At 39.8% G+C, this 25297-nt stretch overlaps 1 protein-coding gene across 1 annotated transcript; it reads left to right on the top strand.

Moving 5' to 3' along the window:
* Window positions 1–1609: 1609 nt before the first annotated feature.
* SHISAL2A (shisa like 2A) lies at window positions 1610–25289 on the top strand. The gene is made up of 4 exons (XM_053470400.1): window positions 1610–1936; window positions 9293–9432; window positions 23488–23693; window positions 25172–25289. Exons 1-3 carry the CDS (start codon window positions 1662–1664, stop codon window positions 23670–23672), a joined length of 600 nt encoding a protein of 199 aa, XP_053326375.1. The 5' UTR covers window positions 1610–1661; the 3' UTR covers window positions 23673–23693; window positions 25172–25289.
* The last annotated feature ends 8 nt before the right edge of the window (window positions 25290–25297 follow it).

Here is a 25297-nt window from a genome sequence, read left to right as displayed (position 1 = left end):
TGCAGATGTTATTTTTTTCAAATAATGTATATTTTTTAATTATGTCATAAGTTTGGTGTGTGTCTGCACCACAAAAATAAAAAAAGTCAATAGTATAATAGAATAAAAAGAATTGAAGAATTTTATACATTTCAGTATACAGTATAAAAAAATACCCATATCTTTATATGATTTTGTATATATATGTATTTATATATATATATATATATATATATATATATATATATATTGAAATGTATTAAATTCTATTCTCCTTTTTCTTCTTCACATGGAAGCACTGAACCTTGGGGCATTTTTTTAAAAAAATAGCGTTGTGTAAAGTTTACAATCCATACTTAATGCACAAAGGGATTAATTTGACACTGGGGTTAATACAATGTCATACACAGATCAATCTTACTACACATCTTGTTTAGCAGTGAAAATTTTAAGGAACTGTGAATACAGAAAAGAACATTCTTTTAAAGAACTTTTTTTTCAATGACACAAGCCCAACACTCTTGATATTATTATTATTATTATACTTTATTTATAAAGCGCCGACAGATTCCGCAGCGCTGTACAAAGATGAAAATGTTACAGACAACGACAAGTACAATACAGCAATTGACCGCAGGAACCTACGATCAGTTAGTAAAGTTTAAATAATAAAAAATACAATGGGCTACCCCCTTTAATGTAAAGTATTTATCAAGAACATAAAGCGACTGCCTCTTTTTTTTTTTACAGCAGCTAAACACATTTAAACCGCGTTTGATTTTCTGACCGACAACACTTATAAGGAGAATTTCCTAATAAACTGAATTTTGCTCCTCGTTCCAACTGATGAAAGCACTACCAACCTGGGCAAATATTCCTTGATTTACTAAAATTAGCTTTGATTCATTTTTATACTTTAAAGAATAATAAAAACACAATTTGCTATAATATGAAAATGGTCAATATATTTATGTAACTTGTATCCACCTTTATAATATATACAGTATATTATATATATATATATATATATATATATATACCGTATATATATATATATATATATATATATATATATATATATATAGTGTGACAGTATAAATAATTTGCATACTGAAGCTTCAGGGTGGTTTATAAACAGTAGGTTTGGTCTGGAGAGTTCACTTATTATTTGTTTTATTATATTTTATTTATATAGCACCAATTTAGGCAGCATTTCTTCCAGTACCTTTATTCGAAGGATGACAAAACTCGAACTGATACATTAGGTAAGTTTACTTACCACCTTAATTTCAGGTGGCAATACCAGTCTCACTGGCAAAGGGTTAAACATACTTTGTTCAGATTGATATAGCTTGGATTGTCTATCAACAAAGAAAGCACATCATCTCTTAAAAGAATAAAAAACACTCTTAATTATAGCACTCCATCTCTTTAAAGAAAAAAAACAACAATCTGAATTGTAGCAGTTGAAAGACACCATATAATTTTAAACAAATGCCTCAAATGCTGTCACCACTAGAGGGAGCCAGAGACACACACAATGGGAGCATCTGGTTGATTGTCAGAGCAGCTGTATGGTCTGAGCGTGTGGTCCTGATGAGAGCAGAGGGATGCTCATGATGCTGCTGTGAGTGCCTTATACCTGCTTGGTACTGGAAGCCTTGCAGTTAGTTATTTTGTTCATGGGTTGGGAAGTATCACGATCTATCAGCTGCCCTTTTGCCCCCTTGTGTTTTTCATGTTGTTTTATGCCTGAAGGAGCCAGGAGTCAGACTATGAGCGCAGAGTGCTCCAGTTACACCACTGCAGACAAGGTTTTGATGGGAGCTTTCAGCTGTCCCAGGGCAGACAGCGACCTGGGGGCCATATACTGCTGTGGATTTAAGGATATCAAGTACTGCTGTGATGACCCTAATAGCTTTTTCCCATATGAACACAGCTATATGTGGTGGTTGAGGTAAGACTCCAATGACTATTATTGTATTATGATGTTAGATTGTCAGTTCTTCTGACACTGTTGGTTGAGTTTTGTTTTTGACACCCTTAATCATTGTGTTTGGTCAATTGGCGATATTTACTATAACAATGATTACACAAATATACACTACACAAAGATACAGGTAGAACACAATGGTTTATCAGTAGAGTATACACATCAACATAGACACATACAGGGCTCTGTGTTTAGCATGTATGTAAACTGCACAGCCCTGAATACAAATGTTGTCCTGTTCTTTGTAAAAATAAAAAATACACTGTTGTATATTAAAAATACACAAGTTAATATGTAATATACATATATATATATATATATATTTATATATAATGTTTATAGTGTAGAAATGTACAGCTTTGTACTATATTGGGTCTATAAAAGCTGAGCTACATATTGATCTGATATGAAGAGGTCCTGCTCTGGTGTAAGCTCTGTAAATTGACTTTGTGAATTAATACCAAGAACTACAAACTGAATTTTATAACTTGATCCATGAATAACATGAATATATACTGTGAGGTATACCAGCGCTACTGAATCTGCTGGCGCTATATGAATAAATGTAATGTAAGAGTACATTGACCCAGAGGGAATGGTTGTACATACTTCCTCAGATGCACATTAGTCTGTATACATATAAAATATTACACATTTGAAAAATACTATGTGTTCATTTCTGTATATCAGATGAAATGCACTACATACATAATATGACCATATTGGGTTTTGTGTATAAAAATGATGCAAAGTGTGAAAAATGAGTCTAAAATTAAGTTACCAATGTAAGATTTGCATGTCCGATATAACACTGCATAAGGACCCGAGGTTTAATAATGAGCAATGAGGGGTTCAGCATGTGGGTTGGATGGTATACGTGGTATACACGTGACACTGTTTACATTGCAGAATGGGTACTGACAGCCCCCCCCTCCCATCCAATACCTAAGGAGGGCTGAAAAGAGGACCCACTGAAGTCTTCAAGGAGGCAAAAGGCACAGCCCCCCAAAAAAGCTCTAGGATCTGGCATCACTGTGGCATATTCAGTGGAACAAGCCGCGCATGCTTAAAACAACTAAAAAACAGTGCTTGTGAACAGTGTGATTTGGTGCCATTTCTGCCCCCAGCCCATGGCCGGTAGGTTAAAAAAATTACCCTCCACCACCAGCCATGGGCCAGAGCAACTTAAGTGAGAATTTTGAACTAAAAAGTGCAAAACGGAGGCTCCAGGCTCCAGGGTGCTAATGATGTGCTTACAGCCTGTGCATGTCCCTTGTGTTATATATAGAGAGCCTGCTCTCCTATAACTGCGGAAATCAGTAATGTGCGATCTCCCATGTTTTATGAAGAAATGTAATTGCCTATTTAAGGAAATTGCAACTGAGTTCTGTGATAAGAGTTTTACATTAGGGGATGTATATATATATGTATATATATATATATATATATATATATATATATATATATTATCACACAGTGTGTTTGGTGGGGATTATTGTATAGTCCCATCAACCAATGGGAAACGAAGCTGAAGTTTCCATAGCAACATCAAACTACAGGTATTCTGACAAACTTCCCCAGAAAGGACTATTAGGTATGTATGGAAGGGAGATCTGCAGTGGTGAAAAATGAATTTCTGAAATTCAATACATAGAAAAAACTTGATGAATCTTGTTTCGTTCGTGAATCTTTAATAAGAACATTAAATTTCCTGTATGAATGTTAAACTGCTTGGCCTATGTACTATTTGTGTCGTGTGGGGCTGTCTGTAAGGCTTGTAACAGATGTGTCTACGTATAACCCATGTGATAATATCTTAAGACTCAAATGTTGTGTCTTTTTAGCATGCAAAATGAAAATAAATAAATACAAATATTCACTGACTGGCCTGGCTGCTCGAAGCAATAAGTCAGTGGCAGGAGAGAACTCCTATTGAAATCAATCGGAGTCCATTCCACGCATGCGCAAGGGGGTCTAAACGGGTCCTTGCAAGAACACCAATGTCCTTTGCTCGCAGTGAAGTACATGAAAAATGTCCCCCCCCCGGCGAGGTTTCTGAACTTCTGCTCCCAATTGCCTTGAGCTCCATTCTGCTTCTCGGAACCTGCTGCTTGTCTGTTGCAGCTCTGCATGCGTTGCTTTTGGTGAATGGCCAAGATTAACGATTTACAACCCGCACATATAATTACATGGAAATGTGTGACATTTGTTACAACAGATTTCATCAATACCTCCCGGCTACATGTTATAGGCTACAGTTCACCGGGGAAGGACACTTATTCACGATTGCTGAAGGAAGCAAATGCAGAACATAAATCTTCACTGGAACTTGCTATAAGCGGTATATACTGCGGAGAAGGAGAGGACTGTATACTAAATGGAGAAGACCTCCTGAACCCTTGTCCTGAATAAAGTGTTTTTTTTTTTAAATACAGTCTTCTGATTAAAAAGGGACGTACCATGAAAATGAAAACTTTCGAGTTTCTTCTCTTAAATACGTTGCTGCATACAGAAGTGTAGAATTCTGATTTGTTCTCCTGACATTAAACCTATTTCATCTATTCATTTGGAAGTCACACTGTTGGATCAAATGATCGGTCCATCTAAGGATGTGGAGTTTGTTTTAAGCTAAGATTAAAATGTTCCTTTCCTAGTAATGTTCCTTTTTAACTATTTTTTTAACAGTTTATGCCAAACAGCAGTGTATAAAGGGAAAAGGAGAAATTGATACAATACATGGCATATAGGCTAGAGAAAAATTGGAAACCTCAGAATTCAGCTAAAATACACATTGATGTACCCAATGACATATTTTGGGCAGCCCCTCTGCCACAGAACAGCGAGTCTCAGGCTTTCTACGACACCACTGCCGAATGGGCCAGTTAAAAGCAAAATCACTCATCTCCCCAACTGGCCCATTAACACTATGGAGGGCTTCCATAGTTTCTGTATGGACCATGTCCACAACCCCAGGTATAACTGCACCTGAGCTCAGTTCTCTGAAAGATGTTTCATAACAGTTGAAAGTTCCGGTAGAGTCGCCTTTTAGGCTTGGAGAGTATGTCGTGTAATTCTTTGGGTGTTCTGTACTATCTGATGAAATGTTTTGGATTTTAATTCTAGAAACTCTTCAAAAACTGATCAATACTTACCAGTGGAATTAAAGGGTCAGAATTTGCATTTAAAAATAATCCAAAACTCCCATCCAGCTGGGAACCTAAAATGGGTCCTTTCTCTTAATAATACATCCTCCATTACACACAGACACACCCCTTACAAAAAATTACTGCAGTTTTTTTAAGTAATACTGCAGTTTTTTGGACATGAAAACACTGCAATACTGCACTTTTACTGCAGTATTACTGCACATTTACTGCAGTTTTACTGCATTTGTACTTCACTGTACTGCTGTTTTACTGCAGTTATTTTTGTACAGAAGTACAAATGCAATAAAGCTGCAGTACATTGAAGTACAACTGTAGGTTTGCAATATAAAAAAAAGTGCAGTAAAAGTGCAGTATTACTTCAGAAAAACTGCAGTAATTTTTTCGTAAGGGACATTTTATTCCCCAGCTATGTAGTTGTGGGTAATTGCCGTAATATAACTTCTCATAGATGCCCCCCTCCAGAGTATTCCCTCTCATGCTCCTAATAGTTGGTACTTGCCCCTAAGAGCCTTGAAAGGGGCAGGGGACTTGCAGGTAGCCTAACTCCCTGTATAGAGATGAAGCACACTGAGTGTGAGGCTCGGTAATCAGCCCTCAGTAGTGTAGATCTGAGGTTTAATATCTTTCCCTAATGAATGCAGTCTAGGTATATCCCACCATGCCAAACTCCAAAGGAGCCCATATCCCCAGTCTTTATTTTCTGGGGCTGGGTCTTCTTGTCCATTTCCCCGAGAAGGGAACCACCAGAGTCTTGAAGGGGAGATTTCACAAGCCAAATCCTTACACATTTCTAATGCATTTTTGGAAAACACATCAAAATAAACATTATGCTAAACCCATCATCGGCACACATACAAAAATGTAATATGTGAGAGGAAAAAAGTTTAATTCCAGTCCAGTCCAGTTAAATTCTCTTCAGAACAACAAAAAAGGGTCTGACTTTGCACTGCCTTTTTTAATAGTGATGTGTATACCTTGGAGACTCACCTCCAGCGGCTGTCCTTATAGCTGGGATATGATAGTAAATACCATCTCTCTACCTGTTAAGCAGCTTACGGGCTGTCACCTCCTGCACCTGCCACCTGAGGTCTAGTGAGCCTAGGCCATAATGTGTTGCTGCAAACACTTAAAACTTATATTGTTCCTGCTTTACCTATAAATACCTTTTTCACGAAATGTTCGAAATGCCAAGGACAAAGTACTACTAGGACTCAAAACTAATTCTACAATAGCCACAGGATAACAGTACACGAGAAAACTGCTGCAGCCCATATTATTCTAAACGTCCTTTTGATCAAATTTCCGCAGTTCCTCTCAAAGCAACATTTTATGACCTTTGAAGCCATCATTCTCCGATCACACGTTTTACTGTAAAAGAAAGAGACCCGAACACCACGCAGCCTTTAATATTGTAGAGAAAGCAGGATGGTGAGTACCAATTATTTGCACCTGAGGCCAATGAATCATCTATCTCTTCAACCAACAAAGCAACCTGGTGAATATTAGGATTGCCCAAGTACAGTAGCCGCTATATGCTGTTAACATGAAAGGAATATTATCTGAATTTGAGTTTCTACACGGTCCTAAAAACTCTCATTCTTAAAGATTGCATCAAACTCTTTATGTTACCGTGTGATGGAACCCAATTTCAGGAGCTGCTAAAACTGTGTAATTTAAATCACAGAACATTCACAATTTGTTTGAATCACCCTCCGCTGTCCCCAATTATGATAACAGCTAAGTGTCAATTACCAGGGGTGTGCGTAGAATAGGCAGGTCTATTTCTAAGTACAGTGTGTGTCAAGGTCTTACTACTCATCACTGGTTCCTCTACCGTGGCGCCGTACTCTCTCATACCTTGTCGGCCTTCTGCACCTTCTGGGTCACTGAATGCGGGCATTCACGTCTTTTACAAAGCCTCTGTGCAGCTTGGCATTCCGATATTATCATTAGGTACGGAATTGTGTGCCTGTTTTCTTACTTAAACCTGACTATATCCTCCTGTCTTGTTGGTGACCTATTGGGTGACCTTGGATATTGGGGTGCATTCACTAACGGGAGGGTTCTCCGGGAGAGTTTGCTGGAGGTTTGTGGTTTCAAGTTCCTGGCTTTACCAATTATTATGAAGAGCCAACACTAGCAAGTTCTCTTACAAGAAATGCTGAGATGGCCTTGCATTATATTTAATTCAATAACTGAAGAGACCTTTAAGGCATCACACTGGTTTAACTATAGATTATAGAAGATGGTCAGCCAAGCTCTTCCTGCAGCAGATGCTCAACTGGGTTGGGTATTTGTAATATTTATCAATGTCAAGAAGGTGAAACCACAACTCTCCACGAACTCTTCTAACAATTCTCCCTTTTGTATTGCATCTCGGCATGTTCTCTATTGACTCGGCCCTAATCACCCCCTAATCACCCCCTTACCACTTGACTTGTTCTTTGGTTCTGATTTAGGTTCTGGCTGTCATGGTACCTGGAGGCTCAACCTAAATAAGCATAAAACCTTATTTTAAAGTGTTCCCTAATTCCCTATTGTGTACATCACAGTATGTATGTTGAAGTAACATTCTATGTGTGTATATATATATATGTATAGTATATACTACTGTTCAAAAGTCACATAGCTGTTTTTAGGGAGGACAAGGACATGTCATTTTTGTAACATAATTGCAAAAGGGTTCTAATGATGAATCAGCCTTTTAAACTTAAACCTAGATCAGTGAACACAACGTGCCATTGGAACACGGGAGTGATGGGAGTGATAAAGGGTCTCTGTACGCCTATGAAGATTTTCCATTAAAAATCAGCTGTTTCCAGCTACAATAATCATTTACGACATTAACAAAGCCTGCACTGTATTTTTCATCCTGATGTTATTTTAATTCTTGATTTTTCAAGGAAATAAAAGTATCCTCAAACGTTTGAACGGGTACACGCACATCAAATTGCAGCCGTATTTTTCCAAATACAGAATTAGCTAATTACTGATTTTGCTTCATTCATCCAGAATTTCTAAACACATTGTTTCCTAATGGATTATAATTGAACAGCTTCCTTCAGCCGCCCCATTAAATGACATGTATTAGTGCCCTTAATCACATGCTATATTCTGAGAGCTAATTTACTGCCATAAAAAGTGTTCACCATTATTATCGTTAGGGACATTTCCCACAGATGGCTTAATTTTCCATTTTTGTTGTACATTTGTTCTTTTATTGTTAAATATACCCTTACAAATTGTGTACTGTACTTTTTGTATTACTATACTGAAATCATAAGTGGGTTTTATTTTAATGCCTTAATTGGTTAATGAAGTTTCAAAAGAGTTTGCAGCATTTAAGAAGCACCAGTCCCAGTTCCATGGCCAGAATACTTTATATTAAATACTTTATACGGTAATAGGAAATAGAACAGCCTGTACTTTTAGATGTAAGAAAACCAGATTCTTTCTTCAGAAAATATGTTTAATGTCCCAGAGGTGTAAATGCTGGTAGCACCTGATTAGTAAATTTAGATGAATAGAATAGAATAATTTATAGTCACCAAAATATCATTCGGCTCTTTAATAAGAAGTAACTAAATATTATACTGTATATATATATAAAGGTTCTCTCTCTCTCTCTATATATAAAGGTTCTATTGACACATATATATATTTTTATATATATATATATATATAGTTTAAAAAAAATATATATATATATATAAATTTATATATATATATATATATATATATATATATATATATATATATATATATATATATATATATATATACATATACCATTACATAAGTTATGGTAGGTAAAGGTGATGGAAAACCCTTCCACTAAAATTAAGGGGGTAGTAGAAGCATTATTAAACACTATTATTATCTACAAACACCAGACATATATTTTCCAAAACATATTCAATGGATTATGGTTAAAGAACTGTACTAAAAGCATGCATTATTATCATTATGATTATTGTTATTATTATCCATCATCATTTTCCTTTGGAAAGTCTTTTCCTTTGCTTTGTATTAATGATCTTATGTTTTGCTTACCAAGTTTGTAAACAACATCATTATAATAAAAATGTCAATAGGTATTTTTCTAAGCATTTCTTTTTATGTATCCATAATAATGATGTTGCTGTTTTTGCAGCGTGGGGGCACTGGTTGGTTTATCCATTGCAGCCGTGGTCCTGCTGGCATTTATCATCACCGTATGTGTTCTCTGCTACCTGTTCATCAGCAACAAACCACACAATAAACTGGACACCGGGCTGAGCCTACAGACAGCAGGTGAGCTGGAAACTTATAACACAAACACGAAGACAGCAAATAAAATACACACATGGAGCACTCTTCTAAGATAGGCATACCCGAGAACATCTCAAGGTTGGCTGCCCATAGTAGCCCTTCTCCTGGGGTTATGATAACAGAGCAGGTCTAACCCTAGTTGGACTTTGAAGGGGCAGAGAGTAGGTGGAAATTGGCAGGACCTGGACAGGACCAAACGCTACTCAGCTACTCGTAGATTAAAGATACCAACCTTGGGCCCCTGAGAATCTGTGCTTCACTAGGAGACTCCAAATGAAACCTGGAAAGTTTCCAGGTAGGATGATGAGTAAGGCCATGTGCCATAAGATTGTGTCAGATCGTAACAGAACAGGCACAGAACATGAAAACTAGAATGATGCAGGCTGTAAGACTAATATACTCATTATGAATGAGCAATATATTCAGATCATGCTATAGGTGACTATAATGGAGGACACTAAAACATTGTATATAGATTATGATGGAGCAAGCACTAAATAAATTATACATTTTATGATGGAGCAGGATGAGAGTAACTCGAAATATTGTGAAACTTTCACCAGGTCATAAGATTATGGTCGTGCAGACAATGAGAAACATATTTGGATTATGATGGAGCAGACAAAGAGATCTGTACACAGATTATAATAAAGCATAATCCATTAATAGTAATAAAAATAATAAAAATAATAATTACCAGTAATTATATATATATATCCATGGAAAAAATTGGAGCACTTGCCGGACTTCGTATTAAAGTGCAAAAATATTTATTCGTTTAGGTCATAATAAATATTTTTGCACTTTAATATGAAGTCCTGCGAGTGCCCCTATTTTTTCCATGGATCTCACAAAAGTGAGTCAATTTTTGTAAATATTTTATTAGATCTTTTCATGTGACAACACTGAAGAAATGGCACGCTACCAAGCAGTGAGTGTAGAGCCTGCATAACAGTGTAAATTTGCTGTTCCCTTAAAAATAACTCAACACACAGCCATTAATGTCTAAACCGTGGCAACATAAGGTATAATAAAATATTTACAAAAATGTGAGGGGTGTGCTCGCTTTTGTGAGATAATGTATATATATATATATATGTTAATGCTCAGTGACTCAGTTCATGTAAATTCTGCCCTGAAGTGTTATTATTGTGAAGTGGAAGGACTAACATGGTCAGCCAAAAAGCGGTAGCTCACACACACACTCACACACACACACACACACACACTCACACACACACACACTCACACACACACACTCACACACACACACTCACACACACACACACTCACATAGTGGGGCCACCTATTGCTGAAGTGTGTAGCGCATAAAAACTGCTTCTGAAAGTTAGGGGCACAGTATCACAGAGTATGACTGTTATGGGGCCTTGAACTCCAGCGGCCGCACAGAGCCCTGACTTTAACCCAATCAAACATATTTGGGATGAACTGGAATGCCGAATGCAAGCCAGGCCTTCTTGTCCAACATCAGTGCCGACCTCACAAATACTCCTTTGGCTGAATGGGCATAAATTCCCACAGAAACACTACGGAATCTTTTGGAAAGCATTTTCAGAACAGTGGAGGCTATTATAATACCAAAGGGGGCGAGGAAACTCCATATTAATGCGCATGGTTTTGGAATGGGATGTCCAAATAGGTGTGATGGTCAGGTGTCCACATACCTTTGGTCATATAATGTATGTTATGGTTGAATTTCAGTTCCATTTCAAAACAAGGGAATATGGACACATTTTTAAAATTAGCTGAGCTTAATTGAACCGAATTGTTTCATTACTTTCATCTCAGTTGGCTGCCTGTGAGTTTTGGTTGAAGATGCTTAGCCATGGAGTGATTTTTAATTGAAAATAACAAGGTACACAAGGTGAAGCAGCTAGAGCTTGTTACATACCGTGTCCCCAGGGAGTTAAATCTATGGGCACTTTGTAACAATTTAGTCCTTGTTTTGTTTTTTTCATTAGTAGAAAGTAGACAGGTCATTGAATTTGGCCCAATATCTCCAAAACAATCCACAAACTATTTGCACTATATTCAATGGATGAATGTGCTATGTTACGGCAACCGCTCCTCTTTAAATGTCAATTACAGCAGCTCATAACTAATTTAACTTTCCCAGAAATGTCATATTGACTTTTACACAGGTTTATATATTCAATTAAACTGTTTACCTAAAGCTCCTTTCTTTGGTTGACTCATTGGGACTGTTCACAAGTCAGCTGAGATATGGTTAATGGGAGCAAGTGTCAACGTGCCCCAAAAGTCAAGATGGACTGTGACAGATAGCTCCCGGTGTATAATATGAGGAGGTAAAAACGCAAGAACAGACTGTTCGATGTATCGTAAGAGAACACTTCCTGACCTATTTCTACAACTCCCTTTTTTCTAATGTCATTAAAATTAAGTTTAGACGTCGAATAGGGCTCCATATTTGATATTTTTTGTTACTGTTGCTAGTTTTAGCCCTGGGCTTATAGCTGACAGATATGTTGGTAAGAGCTGGAGAGACAAAATCAGGTAAAATGTTTGTTACAACGCACATAGAAACGGATAGTTGTAAAGGACGGCCAGAACTGTTGATGAATGCAATGCTGTTTTATGGCCTGGATCTACTAGGCCTAGGAAGTAATTGTCTTGATATTAGAGTATAATGCAGGATTGGCAACTTGCACAATCCACTGTTTTCTACGGAGGCTACCTGGGTTAGCCAGTATTAGTCCATAACTAAAGAGCACATTGGATTTGATCCATCGGGGTGGAATCTTACATTTCTCAACTTGTTCTCTTTGATCTGTTTGGTAAAATGAACTGATACAGATATGTTTTACAATTTAGGTTAGGTTGGATGATATGCAGAAAATCATGGTTTCCGGAGAGATTTTATCAATCCCCTTGATTTTAAAAATAGAACTAGATGGCACAACTTAACAGTAAAATACTCTTCATTAAATAAAGAACTGGTTGATGTTTCTGTCAAACACACTAAAATCTAAATAAAATCCCGTAAATCTGTGATTTAATCTACTTCAGATTTCTTTAATAAAGACAGAATGGATGTTTTTTTAATCCATTATTTGTGCTGATTATTTAATCAATTTTTTATTTATTATATTTTGGACATTTTATTTTAATTATTAAATTGTTTACGCAACATACATTTACTGATTCTGTTTAATCCGTGACATGCAGCTGTCAACAAGTTTAATCATTTTACACCAGAGATTTCTTGATTCTGAAAAGCTTAAAGCCAGTTTGTGAAGGACAAATCTGGTTGATATAATTCCGCCTTGTGTTTGAAGTTTAAAGCTCTGTATAACGTAGCAAGTATATACAACTGCTGGACAGTGGCGTACTCTCATCTGGGCCACTATGTCTCAGCCTAGGGTGGCAGATCTAGTATGGGGGGCCAGCAGCTGCATCGCTAGGACCCAATAACCAATGTATTAAGTAACGTGGCGAGCTGGGATATGACATCATATCTCCGCATTGTGCAGGAAGAATACCCCATAGCAGAAGAGGAGGTCCTCTCCTGCTTTGTAGGTCTGAGAATGGCAGCTGGGGTTACAGCCCTTGCTGAGGCCAATGGCAGCGAACCCCATAAATGCAACACTGTGGAGCTGGTAACCTACAATTTGTAAAATACTTGCTTACGTTTTGGATTCAGAAAAGTATTTTGAGACATTTTTGCCGTTTGTGTATTTTTGGCTTACTGGATGGAGCGGTGCATTTGTTATTATTATTATTTTTTTTTTGGTTTTGCTTAGCATTAAAATAATAATGTATGACTAAGGAGTCAGGGCTGGAAGTCGGAAGGTAAATTTAGGTTGAACAGACTGTTTCTGAAGGTCTTGTATTTTTTAATGGCAAAATCTGTTATTAATTGAAAACATTTATAAACTATCTCTACAGAACAACCAAATCTAAACTGGTAGTTTAATCAAGAAAATCTACTATTACTCAGCCCTTAAAAGGTCAGAACAAGTACATGTTCAATTTCCATGTCACACGCACAGCAAGAAAGCAGCAATTTTACGAAATCTGAATAATCTCTCATCTACTATTTGATTTAAAGAAACATAATTTGGTTAATACACTAGATTATGGTAAAAAAAAAAACCCAAAACATTGTTTATTGATTACAAAATGCTATGGACTCAGTTTAAAAGGTTTACCTTTATGTATCTCTTTTTGATTAGTACTCAGAAACACCAATAACACATTTTTAGCAGCTGTTGGATGGATAACCCAGTGAATGATTGACAGAAAAAATGCCAATGCTTGCACTTTCTGTCCGACGCGTTATACATAATGTAGGTGAATGCGATTTCAGACATGGCTTCTTCCATCCTCTGTTGCGCCGATGTCTCCCGTGCAGAATCTTGGTCACGGACGACTTTTGAACCAATGTGCCTCATGGACCCTGTTCGTAAACCACAATAAACAAAAAGTTGGGGAGTGCTCAAAATATATTGATTTACAAAACATTTATTATAACATGATGTGATATGGTAACATAATACCACCGTACAGCATTAGGCACATAGCATGCACTCCTCCAGGTTTCTGAGCTCAATAACAAGTTCTCCTGATGCTAGAACTGCTGAAAAACACATAACGATATATATTTTTTGCTTATATTACCATAAATGCACATTAAGTACCATAACATATCTCAGGCTTAGTTTTACTGTGTATGTGCAGAATTGTGTATGCACGTTGCGTATTTGCTATAGTTAGATTCCAATGTTTAAGGATTTTGTGCATTTGTTAGGAAGGGACCATGAATAATACACGGGGCTCAGGCATTATATATTACGTCCCTTTATTTCATTAAGATTTTTCACGGTAACAGTGGTCAAAAAAAGTCGAAACCGTTCATTATATTGTCCTAGAGTTTCGGGCACGCAACTATAGATTGGAGCAGTAAAAACGGCATATTCGGTCAAAAAAGATAAGGTTATATTTTGTATTTTAAAATTCTAGAATAGGTTTCTATTCTAGTTCCCATTTTCAGCAATGTAGCCAAGACACTGGGATATATGATCACTATAATCGCGGAAATGTTTTTTTATCCGCGCGAACAGAAGACGACTAATCCAAGATGCGCTGCCACCATCGATGAAAGGAAAATGAAATGTATGGGAACGGCTGGAACTCGGAAGCAGCAGGGGGATGGTAACGCTCCGAGCCGCTGAGCCACTTTTGACATTAAGTTGCAGGCTTCTCTGAAAGAGATACAGATGCCGGAGATCCGCTCATATATATTCAGTTCTTCCAAAGCTTTTTGTGCAGTAATTGAAAATACTTAGACCATGAAGAGGAAGAGATCCTTACTCTGACAGTTCTTTATATTGAATCTAAATGGAATCTAAAAATACAGATTTTCTTGCAAATATTGCTAATGGCTTTGCTTTGTTGGCTCACGTTTAGCATATTAAGCTCACAAACAAAGCATATATTTTTTTTTTTTACGGTTTTACAGTCTCAAGGCGATAAGGCGACATTATCAAGCATTAACAAGACTTCACTCGAGTTCATAAAACAATATATTTGAGACATTGTAGAACAGTATTTACCCCTTTGTACAGCACTCTGGAATACGACGGCGCTATCTAGATGAATAAATGATAACGATATAGTATAGTAGGCAGCTAACAAGGCTAACCTTTTCCTACAAACTGTGATGGAGAAATATGTATACCCTGTCTTAGTCCCATTAACAATAAATTCCCTAGCATATACTTACATAAATTCAGAGCTTCAGCATAAATCAATATATATTCATTATGGGCTCCCCGAGCAACTCAAGTGGGAGGCATGAGAAATTGCGTGCAAATATAAGAGATATGTAATAAAAAGTTCTAAGGGCAAATTGGGGTCTGCCAAGGGTAAAGTTTCTGTATTTTTGCAAATGTAATAAAATATCATGGAATCTCGAAGGAAATTTATGACACTTAATATGACGGACCACAGACATAAAGGACTGCGACTCACGGAATAGTAGCTCTTTTGTCAGGCATTACATTGCAATCCGCAATGGTTTTCATTCGTTGTTCTTTAGCTGTCGTGCAAAACAATCCTCTCTAGAGCTGAAACAACGAATCGATAAAATCGATAATAATCGATAACGGAAATCATCGATAACGATTTCCGTTATCGATTAATCGAGTGATCAATTCGTTGTTGGAGCACTCGGCTCCTTTTACTTACCTCCGCGAGCGTTCCCCGCTTCTGCTACACGCTCTGCAGTCTCCGCCTTCTAGCTACGTGACGGATGTGACGCGTTCCGGAGGTAAGTATTCTTCATGTCTATGTGCACGGATCGCACAGAGCCACTCGCACAGAGCGAATCGCTCTGTGCGAATGGAGCCACTCGCACAGAGCGGTTCGCTCTGTGCGAGTGGCTCCACTCGCACAGAGCGGTTCGCTCTGTGCGAGTGGCTCCACTCGCACAGAGCGGTTCGCTCTGTGCGAGTGGCTCCACTCGCACAGAGCGGTTCGCTCTGTGCGAGTGGCTCCATTCGCACAGAGCGGTTCGCTCTGTGCGAGTGGCTCCATTCGCACAGAGCGGTTCGCTCTGTGCGAGTGGCTCCATTCGCACAGAGCGGTTCGCTCTGTGCGAGTGGCTCCATTCGCACAGAGCGGTTCGCTCTGTGCGAGTGGCTCCATTCGCACAGAGCGGTTCGCTCTGTGCGAGTGGCTCCATTCGCACAGAGCGGTTCGCTCTGTGCGAGTGGCTCCATTCGCACAGAGCGGTTCGTGAGTGTGGGTGCAGGGCAGAGTGGGGGTGGGGGTGCAGGGCAGAGTGGGGGTGGGGGTGCAGGGCAGAGTGGGGGTGGGGGGTGCAGGGCAGGAGACTGGGTGCAGGGCAGAGTGGGGGTGGGGATGCAGGGTGTGAGTGTGGGTGCAGAGCAGAGTGGGAGACTGGGTGCAGGGCAGAGTGGGGGTGGGGATGCAGGGCAGGGTGTGAGTGTGGGTGCAGGGCAGAGTGGGTGCAGGGCAGAGTGTGAGTGTGGGGGCAGGGCAGAATGTGGGGGCAGGGCTGGGTGCAGGGCAGAGTTAGAGACTGGGTGCAGGGGCACAGTGCAAAGTGCTGGGTGCAAAGTGCCAGTGCTGGGTGCAAAGTGCCAGGGCTGGGTGCAAAGTGCTGGGTGCAAAGTGCCAGGGCTGGGTGCAAAGTGCAAAGTGCTGGTGCAAAGTGCTGAATGCTGGGTGCAAAGTGCTGGATGCAAAGTGCCAGGGCTGGGGCAAAGTGCTGGGTGCAAAGTGCTGGGTGCAAAGTGCCAGGGCTGGGTGCAAAGTGCTGGGTGCAAAGTGCTGGGTGCAAAGTGCTGGGTGCAAAGTGCAAAGTGCTGGGGCAAAGTTTCTTGAACAGTAATAGTCCACCTCTTTTCAGAATGTTTGGGGTTATTTTGTTTCATAAATATTGTGTTTGGGTTCTTGTACTTTGAAAATATTGTTTTTTATTACATCATAACAAAATAAGAATGTTAATGTAAATTTTAAGTTGTTTTTTAACATCCAGTTCATTAAATTCTTTTAAATAAACGAAAAATTTGCATATTGTTTTTTTTATCCGATTAATCGATTAATCGAAAAAATAATCGGCCGATTAATCGATTATTAAAATAATCGTTAGTTGCAGCCCTAATCCTCTCCCTCCAATATACTATAGAAACAATTAGAGAAAAAAATCAAATTTTCAGCAAAATGATCAAAGGCTGGGGTGGTCTGTTTGAGTTGTAGTAATGTGAACATTCCACTTTTGGGGTCTAAAGAGTTTTATGTTTCAATTCCTCCCCGGTGAGCTTGGGCTTCAGGAAGAATATGGCTAGCGCTCTACAATGTATAGTTAGATCAGCCATATGTCTTCAGAGTCTCCTCTCAGACTTTTTGCTGGGGAAACTTGCTCGCGTTGGCCCTTCACGATGAATAGGGACGTTGAGAAGCACAATCCTCTTTCAGACTCTCATTTTAGTGAATACGTTCCTTTGATCTGGTTATCCTGTACAAGTAGACTTAAAGGGGAACTATCTCTGTTACAAGTCTTAATACAACTACATTCAGTTATTAAAAATACACGACATGTAGCCACCACGTCTAATTAGTAGCTTCAGCTACTTCAGCGAGGCTCATTGAACCAATGAGGAAGAACTTGGCCCAGCCTTCCCAGATTCCTAAACTTCAACCCGTCAAACATATTTAGAATTAACTGGAACACGACCCAGGCACCTGCCATTTACTGGCTACGACACTGAGGCTTATTGGATTTTAAATTGGCCGCGGCATTTATTGAACAAATCTCTAACCGTCATTTTTTATGAAGACATGCACAGCTTGATATTTGAACTTCCCAACTTTCAATCAACCATTCTACGGACGACTCCCCCCCCCCCCCAAATGCCAGCGGTCGTTCCCAACTAGCCATTAATTGCCTAGTATGTATTTTCAATGTAATTAACAAAAAAACTAAGGGAAACTACCTTATTTTAGGGCTGCAACTAACGATTATTTTAATAATCGATTAATCGGCCGATTATTTTTTCGATTAATCGATTAATCGGATAAAAAAAACAATATGCAAATTTTTCGTTTATTTAAAAGAATTTAATGAACTGGATGTTAAAAAACAACTTAAAATTTACATTAACATTCTTATTTTGTTATGATGTAATAAAAAACAATATTTTCAAAGTACAAGAACCCAAACACAATATTTATGAAACAAAATAACCCCAAACATTCTGAAAAGAGGTGGACTATTACTGTTCAAGAAACTTTGCCCCAGCACTTTGCACTTTGCACCCAGCACTTTGCACCCAGCACTTTGCACCCAGCACTTTGCACCCAGCCCTGGCACTTTGCACCCAGCACTTTGCACCCAGCACTTTGCCCCAGCCCTGGCACTTTGCATCCAGCACTTTGCACCCAGCATTCAGCACTTTGCACCAGCACTTTGCACTTTGCACCCAGCCCTGGCACTTTGCACCCAGCACTTTGCACCCAGCCCTGGCACTTTGCACCCAGCACTGGCACTTTGCACCCAGCACTTTGCACTGTGCCCCTGCACCCAGTCTCTAACTCTGCCCTGCACCCAGCCCTGCCCCCACATTCTGCCCTGCCCCCACACTCACACTCTGCCCTGCACCCACTCTGCCCTGCACCCACACTCACACCCTGCCCTGCATCCCCACCCCCACTCTGCCCTGCACCCAGTCTCCCACTCTGCTCTGCACCCACACTCACACCCTGCATCCCCACCCCCACTCTGCCCTGCACCCAGTCTCCTGCCCTGCACCCCCCACCCCCACTCTGCCCTGCACCCCCACCCCCACTCTGCCCTGCACCCCCACCCCCACTCTGCCCTGCACCCACACTCACGAACCGCTCTGTGCGAATGGAGCCACTCGCACAGAGCGAACCGCTCTGTGCGAATGGAGCCACTCGCACAGAGCGAACCGCTCTGTGCGAATGGAGCCACTCGCACAGAGCGAACCGCTCTGTGCGAATGGAGCCACTCGCACAGAGCGAACCGCTCTGTGCGAATGGAGCCACTCGCACAGAGCGAACCGCTCTGTGCGAATGGAGCCACTCGCACAGAGCGAACCGCTCTGTGCGAATGGAGCCACTCGCACAGAGCGAACCGCTCTGTGCGAGTGGAGCCACTCGCACAGAGCGAACCGCTCTGTGCGAGTGGAGCCACTCGCACAGAGCGAACCGCTCTGTGCGAGTGGAGCCACTCGCACAGAGCGAACCGCTCTGTGCGAGTGGAGCCACTCGCACAGAGCGAACCGCTCTGTGCGAGTGGAGCCACTCGCACAGAGCGAACCGCTCTGTGCGAGTGGAGCCACTCGCACAGAGCGATTCGCTCTGTGCGAGTGGCTCTGTGCGATCCGTGCACATAGACATGAAGAATACTTACCTCCGGAACGCGTCACATCCGTCACGTAGCTAGAAGGCGGAGACTGCAGAGCGTGTAGCAGAAGCGGGGAACGCTCGCGGAGGTAAGTAAAAGGAGCCGAGTGCTCCAACAACGAATTGATCACTCGATTAATCGATAACGGAAATCGTTATCGATGATTTCCGTTATCGATTATTATCGATTTTATCGATTCGTTGTTTCAGCTCTACCTTATTTATTTATTTTTTTTGCTCTCTGAACTCTCTGATCCTCTGATGGATTAGGGTTGACACAAGTTTATGGAAGATGTAATAAACCAGCGGAAATTTAAGTTAAAAACATATAATTGCTACAAAACTAACTGTACATTTTCTGAACAAAGAAGAAGTAGAAGTAAGTTTCCTTTAATCTCCATTCTTGAGCCAAATCTTTCCTCTTTCTTTTCATTGATAATCCTTTAGTTAAACTCTTATAAGCACATCCACTATCTGACCCTGAAAGCGAGCTCCATCATTCCACCTGGTTCTGCTGCTATCAGATGTGCCGCATTTGTTGCACACATTATGGAAATGAACCTTGGGTGCCTGAATTATTAAACATGCATTGTAAAAATGACTTATTGTAATGTAACCATCATCACCCCAACAAGGGAATGGCTATCGCTGTAAAAGAACCTCTATTTGCTTTGCTATTGCATTTTAAAGTCATGGGATGGAGGATCAATAGTTTTAAGTGTCCCAGGGCCAAGAAGATACAAAAAAGAGCTCACATACTGGGACTGGTGCACGGGAACTGGAACATTATTACAGGGTTATTATATATTATTATATATCCAGCTATTCACTTAAAAGTTAATTACAGAGGATGTTTTGGCTAACTTTCCGCCCTTGCTGGTTTTCCCATGTTGCAGGCAGGGGTATTTCAATTGAAGTCTAAGCCCTGGAGACCTTTCCCTCGACTTCTTATATTTTTAATGCTGTGCTAATGGACAGTCTCTTGACATTATTGGCGGCTATGCTGACAGTTCAGCACTGAGCTCCCCGGACAGCTCCGTTACGAGCATTCTAAATGTCTCTAATGCTTTGTGGATTACAAATTAATTGTAGGTTTTAGTTGCTGGATTTAAAATGTATTCCAGCTGTGCACATTAATAAACCAGTAGTCTAGTATGTCATTGCTCTAATAGCCTAATTGTCAAGGATTAGCAATTTGTGAGATTTTTGAAAATAATAAAAGTCACATTTTTAAGTTTTTAAACATTTTGATATACAGTATAATTTTAAACAATATAGGTTTTGCACTGACTGTGTCTGACCGATCCAACATGCAGGAAGTGACATCACATCCACTTCCTGCATTCTAGATCAGTCTCCACAAAGCACAGAGGGAGAGACACACACACACCACTCCTGCAGGTAAGGGGGCTGGGGCACAGGCAGGCTGTTTGGGGGCAAAGATGGCACAGGTAGGCCTTTTTGGGGACAGAATCAGTTTGTTTTTAAGCACAGATGGCACAGGCAGGCTGTTTGGGGGTGCTGACAAGCTGTTTGGGGACACAGAGGACACAGGCAAGCTGTTTGGAGACACTGGCAAGCTGTTTGGTTACTAGTTATGCCCCTGCTCTCCCACTCTCACTCTCCTGCTGACAAGGCCCATGGAGGCTGAACTGTATGTTCGGGGTTGGTGTTTCTGTCATGCAGAGGCAGTTTGCCTCGTGCTTTGGTTCTCGGCTGCCCTTGTGGCAGTTTCCTAATATGTCAATGGAGCTTTTTTCCTCTATAATGGCACAAGCACAGGAGGGCTGGTAGCTTCTGGCCCCATCACGCACTGGTACACATATTAACCTACACACTCATGCTAACACTCTCTCTGTCTCTAACACGCACATATACTTTTACTACCTCCCTTAACCTCTCACTCACAAGTCCACGAGGAACAAAGGATGTTTCAGAGGCACCTAAAGTCTTGTCTTGTGCACAGACACATTTATGGTATATGTATTTATTACTCACCAGAACAGATAGGAATTTGGAGAATGTTTACAATTTTCAAGGCTTTACGACATTCAATTCATGATATGAAACCTTGTATGTTAGCGAACAACTACAAATATTTCTTAGTATTGTACACGACGCTCACATTCTTCAAGTCATGCCGGGAACACAATTTTTTTTTAACTAACCTTGTGGCTAATGCAGTTGGTTTAGGATGCAGATGGCTTATGCATAGATGCTAATTTATATTTTTTAGAATTATATTCACAAAACAGATCTGCATGGGAGCTGAACAATTCAACTCTTGTCTACAGTATTCATTACAAGAAAGCAGCTTAGTAAACTTCTCCTGTAAACCGCGGTTGACTCACCCTTCATAATGCATAGTTATCATGCAGAGGTTTCCCTAAAACCATTTCACTCATTTAACTGTACATTATACACGGTGAGCTCAGCCCTTCCTGCAAGAAAAGATCACAGAGGTTGGATGTTCATATTGTATATTGAACTCAGTGAGTTCAAATGTCTAACTCTGCAGACTCATGGTTTAGTATTTACTCAAACTCCAGCTTTCCAGCTTTGCTGTGCAAAGAATGCACAGCCAAGTTGTTTGGGCGCAATTATTGCACAGAAAATCCGTTTGGGGGTAATGACAAGCTGGGGAAAGATGGCACCCACAAGCTGTTTGGGGCAGAGGTGCCACCGTGTTGCTTGGTGAAGTTGGGGGGCCCTGGGCAATTTTCGTACAGAGGTAAACTCTGCCTCAATAGTGAGAACTATGTAATGGAGTATGTTTAGCTTAAAAGTTAAGTATTTCAACCATCAGGCTCTCTGACCCAGTGGGAGGCCACAGAGTTGCTTAACTTGGTCTCCAATGGAATGTACAGCATTGTTTCTGTTGCAAATTTACAACAGTGTCCCAAATCTGCTACTGGCAGATAAAGGCAAACGATCAATGGAACGTTAATATTCTTGCTGTTCCTCAATAGCTCGATTTCTTGTGCACTCTATAGCTCTTGGATGCGCTTCTTCTGCCACCTTATCTGAAGGCATCGTGCTGCGTACCACCAGGCTTTTGCTGTCTGACCAGTTGTGACAAGGAGTTGACAGAGATGGATGGGCTAAGCCCTTTACTTCATTGATAAGAGAACTGTTTCAAACCGCCCTCCCGATTTTAATGTGAGCAGGAAAATTCGACACGTCTTCACAGAAAGATTAAGCCTCAGCTGTTTACAAATAAAATGTAGCATTTTCTACTAATTATTCACTTCCAAACTAATTATTTAGAACCTACCAAGAATAGGCATTGAACTGTAGTTGTGAACGTTTATTCCCCAGTAAACGTTTGAGTTTTTTCTTCAATGTTGGAATCAGAAGCAGGGGCACCTGCTGGCCTGGGGGCAGGTCAAGTCAAGTGGCCACATCTGCCCCTTGACCCCTTCTTTAACTCATATATACCGTGGCACACCAATAGAGTTAATCCAGTTTACACTTAACAAACATACATAGTAACTCACACATATACACTAATGTACACACACATTCTTACACACTTAGACACTCATGCTAACACACCCACTTACACAAAAACATTCATGCAGACCTTGGCACATATACATTCATGCTCACACAGATATTATTTCTCACTCTAGCATACATACATACTCATTCCATCCTTCCCTACCCTCTACCCCCTTCCTTCACCTCAATGTTCAAGCAGCCTCAATTTTACCACATGGTCATGTAACATTGTGTTTAGTGACTCTCAGAGCAGACGTGTTAACAAATATGTTGTGTTGTAATCTCATTGTATATTTCTGCAAATGCTGTAAACCCCAAAGTAGCAAGCAGAATTTGCATCAATTGTACCTTCTGGTTTATTTTGTTAGTCTGGCAAATCTTATATGTAGGCACAAATACCTCATACAGGATAGCAGGAAAGCAGATAACAAGTGTGATGGTATAGATATATGTGTACAGTGGCAGATTATCCATTAGGCACAATAGGCAGGTACCTAGTATCTTCAAGCTCTAGGCTTTAATAAATACTTTACTGATTTACCTCCAACCACAGATGAATGCATAATATTTATTGTAACTTATATCAATTCTTATTCGTTTTAGCCGCAGAACAGAATTCCTTGGAGGGTCCAAGCAGATCCAGCCAGTCCACCGCACCAAATGGATTCAAACGTCATTTTCTGAGCCATAAACTGGACTGTGATAACCAGCCGCAGGACCCCGATAGGTTGTTCCAGAGATGTTTTCTGGCTACAGTGACTACAATCAATGTGCAAGGAACTTCATGAGCACTGAATTCCATATGATATGTATGTTTGGCTTATTCTCAAAGCAGCCATAATGCAGGGGTCAACAAATAGGGTTCCATTGTGACCCAAAACACTTGTGTGATGACATCCCTGACTCAGTTTAGTTAATTGGTTAAGCATTAACTAGTTAAGGAGAGAGGGGGAGATAGGTGCTTTCCACCAGAGATGGTAGAGGCTAACAAAATAAGGGAATTTAAACAGGCATATGGCTATCCTGAATCTAAGACGACTTATTAAAGTTTGAGTCATTACATCAAGAAAATGTTTCTGTCGGCTACACAAGCTGCCATTCACGCAAAGTTAATCTTACTAAATTATAGTCTCTGCTTTTTGCTTTTGAACCACATATTTTTATGGACCAACATGGCATGGAAATTGTGTTATTCTTTTACATCTAAGCTTTATCCTAGCACAACTGGTATATAAACCCAGCTACAGAAGAACACATTACAATTCACGATGTGATAAATTAGAAGCATCATTTATAAAGAGTCTAAGAGCATTTTGCAGGCTGGTGAAGAGGCTGAAACATAAAGGCACCAGAGATAGAGTTTACATCTAAATACCACAGGAACTGTACATTTTTCATCAATTTTAAAAGAATAATAGACACCCTGCAGAATATAAATGCATATAAAAATGGACAAATACATTCTAATTGCGAAAATATAAGCATTTTATTTATGAATTAGGTTTTTGACTGCAATAATCCATGGTCTTCAGAAAAGACTTGCTGTATTATATAAAATTGAGGATAAAAATACGGGGGCAGGGGTGTCAGGTGAAGCGATCAGGTGAAGGTGGCACACATATTTACACATATTCAAGTACACACATAGACATTGCAACACACATACATACACACTTACCCATGTTAATACTAACACACACTCGTGTGAACACATACTCCCTATCACATACACATTCATACTAACGCAACAACGTGCATATACACTCTCATGCTAACACACACTTACACATTCATGCTAAAACACACTCCCTCTCACACACACATGTACACATACACATTCATGCTAACACATACACATTGGTGCCTGTGCTAATGACTCAGAAACGTAAGTGTCTTTAGAGTACTGTATACTCCTATTTCTAGTATATATTATTCCATATGTATTATACCTTTCCCTGACTTAGCTATGTGGCCTCATTTGGTGGCAGTATTTGGGTAGATATTATTATTTGGGTGTGATAGTATAGGTTATGTGGTTTGGGGATGCTGTCTCCCCTTTTATCCACCATAGTTATCACCAGTATCACATTAAAATAGGATTTCAAAATACTATGCTGTTCAAAAAAAACAACAACAAAACAGTTCCAGGTTTTAGATAGCAGCATATTACCATATTTGCTCTATTATAAGACAAGTTTTTTTCCAGAGCAAAAATACAGTTCTTTCCTTCGATATGACCCTTGTTTTTGCTGCTTTGATCTAATCATCTTTTGTTTTATTTTCGCAGCTCAATGTGTGAGATTTCCATCTTTTTCAACAATATCCTGGCTTCAGTCTTCAGAATTTAGCATTTTTACCACAACCTTCCCACAATCCATCAATAAAAGTTCTTATTGGTTCTTGTATTCGTTGT

The sequence above is a fragment of the Spea bombifrons genome, chromosome 6 (assembly GCF_027358695.1).
Source record: "Spea bombifrons isolate aSpeBom1 chromosome 6, aSpeBom1.2.pri, whole genome shotgun sequence".
Taxonomy (NCBI): Eukaryota; Metazoa; Chordata; class Amphibia; order Anura; family Pelobatidae; genus Spea; species Spea bombifrons.
This window is presented reverse-complemented; position numbering and strand designations above follow the sequence as displayed.